Here is a 13,781-nt window from a genome sequence, read left to right as displayed (position 1 = left end):
TTTGGAAACTTTGGCTTTATATCTGAAAATGTAATGCAAAAACTAAGTTTTATAGAGCTTTGGGATTATTTTTTTTTTCTCATTTCATTTTAAATGGATCTTGCATAAAATCTCATTTTAAACTGTTAGAACTGAAGGCCAGGGGAGAACATCTTTGAAAATAAAATAGGGACCATGCTGAGCAAATTTGAAATCTGAACCTGAAAAACATTAAATGGTGCTTCATTACTCTTTTTGATATATCTGTATATCTGTGCTGGTAAACAAGGATGAAAAGAAATGAGAAAAAAAATCAATATTTTGCAATCAAAGCATTTTAGGGAAATGGCATTTGGGACAAAAGATAAGTAATAATACACTGAAAGAAAAAAAATCCAACAGGGAATCAATCACCTCTTGCTTTGGGGGTAGGCCGTGTTTTGTCTTGGGGAGGGTGGTTAACACTCCCTTCTTTGTGCAGTGCAGCTGCAGGCAAATAAAATGCAAGTTTTAGTGTCTGAACATAGCAGTGTTTTTGGCAGCTTCCCATGCTCTGTGTGATAATTGACCTGTGAGAAAGGAAGAACACAGATTTAGTTTTTTCTTTGGTGGCTGTGCTGACTTGTTCAGCTAGAATTTGGGAAGGTTTCAAATGTTCCTGCACTTTTGAATAAGAAGCATTGCCTTTCTCCACAGAAGATTAATGTCCTCTGCTTCCCAGAAATCTTGGAAATCAGAATAAATATCTTGTGCTTAATGATTAGAAATACTGTGTGGCAGGAGAGGAGGACAGCAAACAAAATCTGTAACTCAGTTGTTTAAAATCAGTGGTGCTCATAGTTGGTTTAGTATTCCTAACTTTGAAGTGCAGTGTTTGTACTTTAAAGTTTATTTTCCTTCTATTCCCTCATCTCTGAAGTAGGTTTACCTTCTCAGATACCTCCTCTCCCACAACCCTGAGGAGATGAGAGAGCTCAGAGAAGGAACTGCATTTTCAAAGACCTAATTCAATTTATGGCAGTTTCATCCAAGGTGTGACCTTGAACTTGCCAACCAAGCTAATGAATATCTGGTTTTCTAAGAATTCATGAAATTCAGGCTGGACTTTGAGACCTGCCTTTGAGCTCTCCCCATGATGGTATTTAGTGCTTAAAAGTGCCACAGTGTCCACACTGTGGGCAATGGCTTGGTGATACCTGCAGTGTGCCCGAGTTTGTATTTGTGTGAACTCAACAGAGAATAACTCAGCAGAAAGGGCAAAGGCTGGCACAGCAAAGATGGGCTCATGTTCATTTACAAAGTGGGTGTGCATGTGCCCTCCTGTTTCAGTCTGGATGGTTTTTTGCCTCTGTAAAACTCCTGTGGGCAAGCTTATCTGTTGCTTTTGAGTTAGAAATGATACAAATTCACTTGAAGGCTGGTTTGTAGGAGGAGTGTGTTAAATACAAAAAATTCTCTCTTTTATAGACAGATTTGACACATTCTGCTTGATTGGTTAACTAACAAAAACATCTTCCTTACAGTCTTTATGAAGAACAGAAAAACAGTAAGAAAACAGATTGTACTAACTAGTTATTATTGTTTCTACAACTCCTTAAAAAGTCTTTAAGTCTTACCAGTCTACTGTGAGAAAACACAACCTGTTTTTTCACTCTCTGACCAGGCTGTTGTAACCACATTTATCCTCTGTTTTTAATGTGCTTGAATCATGGGCATTTAAGGAGGAGCAGCACACAGGCTCAGCTCATCAGCCCAGACTCGGGAGGGAGGGCAAGGTGGATGTGCTGCACTTTCTGCCCAGCTGGAGTTGATGAAATAGTTCCTGTTTGCTCAGGAGCTCAGGGCCTTACCCAGCCCAATTAGGGGAGTGTTTCTGTAAGTCTCTCTCAGAGCTCTACTTCTGCTCTTTTTACTCCAGGTCTCAGGTCATGCCACTGAGCTGGTTCTAAACCCAGTTCAGAGATTTCAAATGCCACAAAAAAGACCAAACGTCCCCACAGGGTTTGTGTCAGCTTCTTTATTAAATCTGACAGATGTGACCTCAAGATGTGTCCTGGGGGGCCGTGGGGAACTTGTTTCTCTGTGTCCCTGAAGGGATATCAAACCTCTTGTGCTGCTGCTTTTTGTTTCATTCAGACCTTCCTGTCACAGGCCTGCTGATGACCACTGGACAAGACAAAATTGAAATTTGTGCCTTTTAGAAATTTCTAGAAGTTATTCTGGCTTATTGGTTACCCTTTGTGTCCAAGTTGCTACAGTAGCTTCTCTTTTCACCAGTATACTTTTAGAATTGCTTTGCCATGGGGGGTGGGATTTTTATTGACATTCATAATGTCAATAGTATTATCTTCAGTTAGAAGAATAGTAAGAAAAATTAGGAAGGTTTTTAATCCCTCATTTCTCTCAAAATACTACTTGTGGTAGCAATGAAAGTACCAAAGAAGACTGAAAAGGCTTCATTAAGTAAGTTCAAATTCAGCACAATTTTCCTGTGAGATTGTTTTTCATTCCTGACATCCAGGTAGACTAGTTGTTTAATTTCCAAGTGGAAAATTAGGACACAACAGAGAATTTATTTTCATTTTACAGTGAGCCATGACCACATTCAGAGTAGGATTCTTACCCCCCCATTTTGACTTTCCAGTTCTCTGACATTCCATTAAGACCTTTCAGAGTAATTGCAGCCCAGCTCAGGTGGCATGGTGTGTTGTGGATTTTTTTTTTCTTCCATGAATATGCAACTAACAAGATTATATTAGGGCAGGAGAATAGCACAGTTTCTTCATATCACTTTTAAGCTCTTTGCTAGTTCAGTTTTAAAGGTAGCTTATTACCATACAGAGTTTGTTACAGCAGCTTCAGGAACATCCCAAAGATTTGGTGTCTGATTCCTTTGAGTCATTTAATAACATACATTTTTCTGATTAGAATATGGATCCTAAAAGGTCTACAAGCTTATCTTGAGACAGCATTTTCCAGATAGTCCATAGTTTGCAGGTGCTGGTAGAGATGGCAGTGTGTTCTCCAGGAATTTACCCAAGGAAAATACTACTTATGCTGTTACAGTAATTTTTAGTGCTACTGCAACATCTATGGCAGAAAAACCTACTGGGTTCAAAATAAGGTTTTGTGCCTGCCTATGTTATAATTTAGAATTTTTAAAGGGAGAATGTGCTTCTTTATTTCTATATTACTTTTTTTGTTGTTGTTGAGCATTTTGTGGTGCCACAGTAAAAATAAAAACATCTGTATTATATATGTACCTATATTTCCAGATGTATGCTAATACTCTTTTAGAAAATCAGATGTTGCTCTGTGTGAAAGATAGCAAGTCAGTTTCTTATTTTGAGAACTAATATAAGGAATACTCTCTCCATTTATATTGATGCTATTAGAGAATCTTGCCTGTTGACTTTAGTAACTAAAGTGCTTGATTGGCTTTTTTTTTCTGAAGTAACCCTTGTAGATGAGTCGGCTCACACAAAGAAGGCAAGCAGGCCTATGAGGTTGGTTAATGAGGTAGTTCAGCTACTGCAACTGGGTGAGGAAGGGTTTTAAACTGATGCACGCTGCTCTAACAGTGTCACACAAGATTGATAGCAACAGCTCAGTTACAAGAAAACTCAACTGCAGTGTCTGGTATTATCTGAAACCACAACTCAGCAAATTTGGCAAATCTGTCATGTATATGGAAGGAACTTTTCTAGTATCCTTCAAAGAGAAGAAGTCACTTAATACTAAGTTCTTCTTGGGCCTAGAGATAACCTCTTGATTGGTGAGACAGGGCATTACTCATAGGTAATTCTGGTTTATTGGAGGGATCTGGGAAGCCAGCCAGCTCTGGGGCCCCTTTCCTTCATTATGAGTTAAAAGTGTAGTTTTTCTGGCAAGATAAAGCTAATAAGCTTTGTTGGTGCGTTCACTGTTGTGCGAGACAAACACAAACTTCCCCGTGATTGAAGAGGCAGGAAAAGCAAGGGCATGTGCCACTTTTGAGGTTGCTTACTTCATTCATCCTCACATGGCTTTTCACTGCTCTGTGGGTTGTGAGGCTTCACAATTTCCAGGGCTTTGGTCACCAGGCGTTTTGTGCCCCTGGGAGTTTTGTCTGAGCTGTGTCTGGAACAGACATTAGTGATTGTGTTAGTCAGCTTAGGAATCTGCACTACAACAGGGAAAGAGTAATTTGGCAGTTTAGGTCAATAGTTTGCTGGATTCAGGAGTGAATTTTGAACCCATTGTGCTAAACAGTCTGCAAAGTTGGGTCTCTGCACAAATTTATACATTCTTTAGGACTATCATAAGGCACAAATATATTAACATCTTTCTAATCTGTGATTTCACCCAAAGGGTAAGGAAGCTGGTCAGCGAGGAATAGAGTCAGCAGGGAAACTAAGTTCCCTTTGTCTCAGGACAGCATGCATTTGCTGCTTAGGATGCTCCTCTGCATGATGAAGAGGTCCCAGCAAATAATGGTACTAATTTAGTACATTAGGTTTTAAAAATTTTTAGGGGTTTATGAGTATGGAGCACTAACTAATGTAGAGTTTGATATTTAGTCACCTATCATTGTGTTCTAAAGTAATTCTGTAAGAGCAGTGATAGCTAAATACTGAAAAATACACACACACATACACGTACTCATATTTACTATTTACTGTATGAATTCCTAATCCCTTGCTATTCATCAGTCCATATCCTTTCCAAGAGAATGAAGCAGGACAATCACAGCTGACTGGCCGTGTTGTACGCTGGGATTAGAAGCATCCCTCCTTTCCAGAGGTCTTCCCTCAGTTTTACCCTGCAGTGTATCTTTGATCATAATAAATCAGTGATTTGGGCAAAGTAATTCAGTGGCTGAATCGTAATTTAATTTAAAGTCTTTGTTCAAGTTGTACAGCCTTCTGCTTGAGTGAGCCTAAATGATAATGTAAATGGAGTTTAGTTTGCTGTGAGGATTTCCTTTATAATCAGCATTAAATCCCATGTTCCCAACCTATCCATTGCTCTGCCTCAGTGGTTGGTCTTTTCTGCTCCCTGATTTCCATTCTTGGCTCTCTCAGTGCTCTGAGGAGTTCAGCCTTTCCTCTCTTTGTGTCTTTTCTTGACCTTTTTTTCTGCTGTGAGTTGATATGTAGCACTGTACTGTGTGTCTCTAACCAGGAGATATCAGTGTTGCAGTGGCCTTACTCTGTGTAGAACCAGAATCTCAAACAAGTCAGGAAAATATCATCAGTATTGCTGAGTAACAGAGATCAAGTTGCCAGAGGGCGAGGACTGTTTGTTTCACACTAATTATCAGTGAAATATGGCACATGGGTTATCCAAGCAAAGAAGTTTGTTAGTGTAAAAACTTTTTCACTTTACACTTCTAAAATGTTAAAGTGTAAACCTTGTGAACCTTGAGATGTTCTAAAAGTAATGTCACAACTTGTTAGTTTTATTCTGCTTCTTACAAAATCAGCTCTATCTATTACAAAATCTTCTTACAATATCAACTCTAACTTAATGATTACTAGGTTCAATTTTCCCACTTCTTTATCAGCCTGGCACAATAAAGTACTTCTGATTTTTCTTTCTTTGAACATTTGGGATCCATCAATATGAAATTATTCCGATTTGTACTATTTATGTTTTCTCTGTAATGAGCTTTCCTAAGTCAAATCTGTGCACATTTTTGTCAAAGCCTATTCAGAGACTTGGAACAGGAGTGAGTAAATGTCCCCAGAATAGTTGGGTTTTTAATCCTTTTGTGTTTGGTAGGTCGTAGGAGTAAAACTTTGGTAAACACAGCCTTAGAGATTGCTTCATAATGTCAGGACACAGCTGAAAGGAGAATTAGCATGATGTTATTCTGTGTGATCAGGCCAGGATTTCAGCAAAATGGATGTTATTCATAATTAGATTTAAAAATTAAAAATTAGATTGGGAAATTAATTACCAGATGATTTCAATTATGTTTCTCAGTACAATGACATTTTAATAAATATGAAATAAATGAGTAATATCTAAATTTCATTGAAGAGGAGCAGCAGAGTTTAAACTGTTTTGTTTTGGTGCATGTGATAGCAGTGTTTTGTTTTGAATTACTTGTGGAATGAAAGTATCAGACTCAAGTTGGAACCAACAAATTGCCTTGATGAACAGCTGAGGTTGAAATCTTGGTGGTGGATAATGGCTGCAGTCTCTTACCTGATGAATACCAACAAAAGGGGTCACTCAGAGGAGCTCTAAGATAAACAAATGATACAGAATTTTAAATGGATTATGGAATTAACCGTATGTAGACAATCAACTGGCCAAAATATTGCCAAGTCAAATCTCTTATGATCAGGTTTTATACTTCTGTTATTTGATGGCATTTTACATAAAGTATTGTCCATTCATACTGATACCTGTATGAGACACAGGCAGTGTCAGTGGGCTGCAAAGATCTGCTTCGCTTTCCCTCTCAGCTCAAACCCTGCCTTGGACTGACCAGAGCCCATGGTGGGATTTTGATTCAAACACTCTGCTTTTAACTGGGTCAGGCTATTGGTATTATTGAACCTCCTCAGGATGATGCAATTCCACAACTAAATTTAACTGGTTTACAGCTGTCTGAGGATGTGAGTCATTGCTAATGCATAATATTTTCTAGGCAGTGCTTTGGAACTGAGACAGTGCTTAAGAACAACATATACATTGGCTCCCCTGACAATGTGAATTTCAGTACATTTACCAGCTCAAAAATCAGTTTTAACTCTTGGGTTCCTAATTTTTTTCCTCTGGTTTGAATTGTACTGGAGTATCTTTAGAAGCTTGTAAGAAAAACTTCTCTTAGTTTTCAGAAGAAGCAACTTTAATGACAGGATTGTGCTAGGTTTGAAGGAAATTCAAGGTATTTATTAGCAGAAGAGAAGGTTTGCGAACATGGTAGTAACATTTTGACAATATGATTTGAAAGATCTGCTTTAAATACTGCTTGTTATAGGGATTGTGACAGTACAGTAAAAACCTTTACTGTTTAGAAGATAGTAGAATTATAATTCACTTTATGCTGTTTTTCTTAGTTCTGCTTTGCAGTGATCTGTCAGCAAACTGGTGCTACTAGAGGTTGGCTGGGCATGCAAAAGAATGGAGGACAAAGGAAAACAAATAGAAATAGAGTTTATTTACATAAACATAGATTAACTGTTGTTCTGGGTGGTATAAATATACTTTAAAAGCACCCTTGTGCAGAAAGGCAATGGAAAGAGAATAGTCTGTTTGATCACTGTCAATTATTTGTTGCTCTTTTACTACAGGTACAAAAAATTAACTGTCTGTACAAGTTAATATTTCTTGAATCAGCACAGTACTTCTTCCTTTTCTCAAGTCAACCTGATTGCGAGGTCAAGAATAAGGCATTAGTCTTATGAAGTGTCCTTCTAGTGAATTCCTAGATTTTTTTTTTCTCTGCCTGCAAGTTGCTTCCTTTTGAAGCAGTAGCAAGGTGTCTGTTTGTGAACCATTTATTTATTTGACAATTAAGGTTTTGCTTTTAAGTAGACATCACAAACCTTAATTTGTTGTCCTTTCTAAGCTGCATAGCAATGAAGTATTTTATTTGTAAGCTAAACTCTGTAGAATTTTATGCTAATTTCAAAGACTTTGAAATGTTACAAAATCCCTCCATTTTAAAGTCAACAACATCAGGACATTTCCAAAGTGCACAAGATTCCAGTGTGATGCTGCAAAGGCAGTAATGTTCCAGGAAAGCATTGAAGTAGAAGAGGAGTAAAAAGAAAAGTTTAGTGGGAAGCAAAATAAAAATTAATCCAATGTTCCCTGAAATGGCTTTTAGTATGATAGTTCAAGAACAAAAATCTCTGAATATAAATTGACAACAATGTGATTATATTCATATAAATTGGTTGGATCTAAAAGTTAAAAAAAACCCAACATACTGAGTGCAGCTGAACTTTGGAAGAAACTCTGATTTGCATTTGCCAAAATCTTTTGAAAAAAAGGGAAGTTGTTTGATCTGTCCTGAACTTCAAAACAACTTAAAAATCTCACCCTTGCAAGGAGACATGCTTTGCCTAAAGCTTCACATTGTTGCTAGTCTTGGGAATTTAACCTTTAAAATTAATAGCAGGAATGTTACTTTCAGTGAAATCATTCAGTGAAGTGCTGTGAGTGCTATTCACTCATGTGACAGACCTTGTTTCTTACACTCACAGAATCTGTTATTGCTAAATTAAATACACACTTTTGTAGTTCATGCAGGACTGTTCTAATGGTACTTTTGCAGGATTTGCAATAGTAAGACAATTATAATGGTGAGGTTTTCAGTGTGACATGGACAAAACTGGAGCTTAATCTGAGAAAACTCCCCAGTAATATTTGCTTATATACTTCCACTATGTTCTCCAAAACATGACTTTCAGAAATACAGTAACAATTTTAAATCCAGTAATGGAGCTTTCTTGAACAGTCTCTGACTACTTAGGGTGATCTCTCACCAACCTCTTTCCTTTTTCCCCTCAGCAGTATTTTTTAAAATATTTTTTTATGCAGTCATGTCTGTTTTAACTGTTATGTTGTCATTTTGATTTTGATGTGAGCCCATCTTTTTCAGCTTCTCACATACTGTGGGAATCCAGCAGTTCAAGTATGACTGTAGTCTCTCAAATTTTTATTATTATATTAGTAATTTTACATTAAAGGGAGTGGCTTGCTTGACCTAGACAGAGCTGTAGCTGTTCTGTCCTCACATGCCTGCTTACTCACCCACTCTCTCTTCCAAAAATGCATCTTTCATCCCCATGTTAGTATTCTTGATGTGAAAGAAACATTTCTGCCTGTGGTTGGTGATAATCCATCATCTCCTTGTGGTCATTTGCCCTGGAGCTGAGGAGACCAATAGTGCCTTTACAAAACCAAGGAAGAGCTGTTTGGAAAAGTAACAGCTTATGTGAAGTTGTTGTTTATTTGGATGGCTGTGCCACAGGAATGGGAGCAGAAACCTTCTGAAACCCCTCTGATTATTGAGATCCTGTTTGCATTGCTGCTCCCCCAGGGGAAAGCTGTGATCAAAAGAGTGGAAGGCTGAACAGAGCTCTGAGATGCTCCTCTGCACATCTGTGCTGCTCTGCAGGAGTACTATCAAGTGTTAAGTTGATTGTGGAAGGGCTTTAATGACCAGTTCACAAACCCACCTCATTTATTCAGGAGTCACTGATGGAATAGAAATTGGTTTTGAAGAGTTCAATTTCCTCATGCCCCGGGGCATGGCAGGAGGGTGGACACTGTCTCCATGGAAGAATTTCTTGGCTGGAGCATGATCCACAGTATCTAGTAACCTCTAACTAGAGGAATCTGGAAATCCAGTGGCCTTGATGGATATTTAGCTAGATGTGTTTCCTTTGAACCCCTGGGCTGTTTTTAATTTCATCTGCATGGGCTTTTCACTGAGTCTGTATTTGCAGGAAGTAAAATGCTTCCTTGCCTTTGGAGCAGAATGCCAGAGGAAGCTTCTCTTGCCTCTACTCTGTGCTTCAGGCCTCAAAGGCAAAATAATTAGTTCCACACAACTAAGAATAAATCACCCAAGTTGAAACATGATAGTGCCTGACAACTGGTAATGTTGGAAAAAATATTCCAGTAAATCATTATTGATGGGAAAATCGGTGTGCAGAGCAGATGATGCCAGTGTAGCCTTGTGTACCTTTACACTGAGGATAATGTTGCTAACTTAGCCATAGATTGCTGGCTTTACCCTGCAAAATAAGTAAATATGGCAAGAAAAAAAAAGATTGTTTAATTATTAAAAATAGTATATACTTTTCATTTTTATTTTTTGGGTTTTTTAGAAATATGATACCATTATATATATATATATATATATGAAAGGAATGTATAAGGAATATATATCCTTAGATTTTTGGAACATTTCTGAGGAGGTTTATCAATCCTTGTGCCTCTGTGTGTTCCACAAGGCTTGGAGATTCCATTAAGGTTTATTTCATCTTTCTTGGGTAATAAAAAGATCCTGTTCTGGTTACCTGTTTCATTTTCATTAGTTACTTGAGAATTTGTTCAGAATTGCTTTTTTTGTTATTGTTCTTAGGAATGCAATGTCTATTCTTTTTTGGAGGGATTCTCAAACTACTTGCAAGGACATAAGAGCAAATTTCTTCATTAATTAACTGTATGGACAGAGTGGAGACTATGCTTTCTTCTTCAAGTTCTTCAAGTTACATCATTGTGGAGAGCCTCTACTTATTATTTGTTATAGTACTGCACATTTAGGAGAAAAATGGAATAAAGGCAATTTATTGTTGAGTGTGCTTTCATAGGGAAATTTTGCATCTATTATTACAAAAATATTTCAGTTTTGACCAATAATGCCAGTTGCAATTTTCTGTAGTGTAAGGGCCGGGTCCTTCAGTTACCTGACCCTGCAAAAGGCACAGCTGGAGCTACAGTGGGATTTTTAGGCAGTGCCTAAGATATGACTGGGAATATTTTGGAATACCTGCTGTTCCCTCAGTGATAACAAACCCCACCATTCATTGCTCCAGATTGAAAAATTTGCATGTAGACTGAAGGAATAGACAGGTTCACACTTTATACACATTACAGTTTTTGTCTGGGTGTTTAATACCAGAGGGTGCAGCAGTCATACACAGTGCTGTCACCTTACTCTGGCCACAGCAAACTGTGCCATTGAAACATGAAAATGCACACTAGGCTTGTGCAACCTTGGTTAGCACGTTAATGTGTGCTGAAGCAGAATTATTTAGCTGCCCCTGGTGTGTGGTTTGCTCCCAGCAGAAAGTCGCTCTGCACTGTCCCCTCTTCAGCCAGCCAGAGCCTTTGGTGAGTGCTTCTCCTCCAGAAGTAAACAGGAGTCTAAGAATAACTCAGCCTCCTTTGTAGAGTATTTTCATGGTTAGCTCTCCAAACTGCCAGCCTGTCTAGACAGCTGATGGCTCTGGGAGCTGCTGAAGTCAAAAGCAGCCACTCTTGGGCGTGCTGTTCCCTGGGCAGCCCTGCGTGTGGGCACCAGAACCTTTCAGAACTAGGGGGCTTCTTTTTGAAGCTCCAAGTGTGTGCTAATAAGGCATTAAACAACTGAGATGAGTGTATAAGAAATGAATTTTCAATTCTTACAGTTATTGCTGACTGCCATGATATGTCTGTGGTTGTGGTTTTTTTGGTCGCCTTAAATTTTGTTTTGTAGTGTTGTGCCCAAATTCAGTTTTGAGCATAACTTTGAGGTCTGATACTTCTTTCCTAATAGAAACAAATGATGAATCTAAATCAATCCCCACATTCTACTGTGTTCCAGATGTAATTTCAATACAGATAGCAAAGGTAGTGGTGCATGTGTCACAGAGCCATTTGCTCTGTAATCACAGAAACTGATTTCCAGGGCTGAAGAGTAAAACCTGATATAGTTGCTGTATTTCTAGTAACCAAGCAGCTGCTAACTGCTGTCCAACAGGTGAAACCAAAGGCTAGTTAGTGCTTTAGTTTATCATTATGAACATGGTGCTAGGTAGCCTTTGGGGTTGTCTGGTTGCAATATTTCTTGCAAATGTCTTTGAAAGTGTATTGCTGCAAGTGTTTGGAGTTGGGTACCTTACATGTCATTCATTAGTTTATAATGTGCATTTGCTGATGCAAGAAGAACTTGTCAGAATAACACAAGAAGGCAACTGAGAAATCTGTGTACACTTTACTCCTTTGTTGATAAATTTGTTTTTGATATGTTATCATCATGTTAATGTGTCTGTTTCTTTTGATGTGTATATATGCATGAAAGGAGGTTGGCATTAGGTCTTCTGAGTATATCAAAAGATGTATTCAGAACTCCTAAACAGATGAAATCCTATATCCACAGAAAACAAGGCTAAAATAAAACTTCTTCACCAGTTTTTAATTATCAAGTGCTTTTCTTAGTTTATATATGCAGTAAGGTTTTTGTCATTTTTTTTTCCTTCCTTAATGTGTTTCTTTGTTAATGTGCTGGTCATCCTTCTATGACACAGTGCCCACCATTCTCAGAAGTTTGGAATAATAGCTTTTCTTTATGCTCTTCTTGTGAATACTGTTCAGACTTGCTTGCTCTGAATTTATTGCTGACTCTTGGGAAGTTTACTTATTTCTTGTTGTTATTTGATGAGTCTGGTGTTTTGAGGCAGGATTCTAAGAACTAGGCTTCATTTGCTTTAAGAATAATTTTAACCATTTGATATACCCTAAGATGATTATGGTTGGTTTCCCTTGCTGTTGTCTGAAAATTGATTTGTTTTATTCAAGATCGAGAACCTTCAAGAGCAGCTGCGAGACAAGGAGAAGCAGATGAGCAGCTTAAAGGATCGGGTGAAATCCCTGCAGGCTGACACCACCAACACGGACACTGCCCTGACCACGCTGGAAGAGGCGCTGGCAGAAAAGGTGAGCGTGGGGAGTGCTGCGGGTTCCCTGGGGAGATCCGGCCGCTGCTGCGCTGTGCCAAGGCGCGGTTCCCGATCCAGTTACTGTTCCTGATCTCAATCCCATTCCTGTGCTTGTTCCTCATCCTGTGCCCATTCTTGATCCTGCGCCATTTTTGGATCCATTTCCCGGATCCTGCCTGTTCCTGATCCTGATCCAGTTCCCAATCCTGTGCCCAGTCCTGATCCAGGTCTCGATCCCGTGCCTGATCCTGATCCAGTTCCCGTTCCCGATCCTGATCCAGTTCCCAATCCCGTGCCCAGTCCTGGTCCAGGTCTCGATCCCGTGCCTGATCCTGATCCAGTTCCCGTTCCCGATCCTGATCCAGTTCCCGTGCCTGATCCCGTTCCTCATCCCATGCCTTTCCCTGATCCTGTGCCATTGCCCAATCCCAATCCTGTTCCCCATCCCATGCCTGATCCCAATCCAGTTCCTGTGCCCAATCCCTGTCCCAATCCCCATCCAATTCCCAATCCAGTTCATGTGCCCAATCCCTGTCCCAATCCCCAATCCCGTTCCCATTTCCAATCCTGATCCCGTCCCCCATTCCTTGCTCTGATCCCAATCTAGTTCCTGTGCCCGTTCCCATTCCCCATCCCGTTCCCATTTCCAATCCTGTTCCCGTTTCCAATCCCGGTCTTGTTCCCCATCCCATTCCCGTTTCCAATCCTGATCTCGTTCCCCATCCCGTTTTCAATTTCCAATGCCGATCTCGTTCCCCACCCCCTTTTCAATCCCCATCCCGTTCTCCATCCCGATCCCGTTCGGCTGCGCGTCCCCGCTAGAGGGCGCTGCAGGACGCGCCGGTGGGGCGGGCACGGCGGCGCTCCCGGCGTGGGACCGCAGCGATGATCCCGAAAATCGGAGTTTTTAATGCTCTGTTTTCGGGAGGTAACCGCCTCAGAGACAGACTGCCCCATTCTCTTTGGTGGCACAACTTCTTGGGATAACTGTATATGTTTTTGCATGATTCCCAGGGGAGCTCCTTTAGGCTATCAGACTCTATGAACTATGGTTAAATCCCCTGAGGTTGGGGAATTGGCTTGCATCCTTTTAGAATCCAAGATATCTAAAACTCCACTGATATCTAGTGTACCAAAAAGTTATTTTGTTGCCTTTTCTTACTGTATATAAATCCCAGTGTCACATAGGCACTACACCCCTTCTTCTCTGAAGAAGCCCTGATTTAACTGTACATTTTAGAAAAATAAGATTTCAATGAATCAGGAAGCAATATGTAATACATCCTAGTTTAGATTAATTCTGATGATCAGAATCAGATTGAAACAGCACTGTGAACATTCAGATATCCAGACATTTGCAGTATTGAATCC

The 13,781-nt window shown here is 39.5% G+C and overlaps 1 protein-coding gene across 8 annotated transcripts in view; it reads left to right on the top strand.

Annotated features, from left to right (window-relative positions):
* The window catches only part of ERC1 (ELKS/RAB6-interacting/CAST family member 1), a 267,802-nt gene that overhangs the window by 89,982 nt on the left and 164,039 nt on the right, over window positions 1-13,781 (top strand). For all 8 annotated transcript variants that reach the window (XM_058022071.1, XM_058022067.1, XM_058022070.1 and 5 more), the window contains one exon: window positions 12,271-12,408. In XM_058022071.1, the coding sequence (XP_057878054.1) occupies window positions 12,271-12,408 (138 nt within the window). The remainder of the gene's footprint in view (window positions 1-12,270; window positions 12,409-13,781) is intronic.

The sequence above is a fragment of the Melospiza georgiana genome, chromosome 4, assembly GCF_028018845.1.
Source record: "Melospiza georgiana isolate bMelGeo1 chromosome 4, bMelGeo1.pri, whole genome shotgun sequence".
Taxonomy (NCBI): domain Eukaryota; kingdom Metazoa; phylum Chordata; class Aves; order Passeriformes; family Passerellidae; genus Melospiza; species Melospiza georgiana.
The sequence above is the reverse complement of the archived record's forward strand: the minus strand, read 5'-3'. Positions and strand labels throughout refer to the sequence as shown.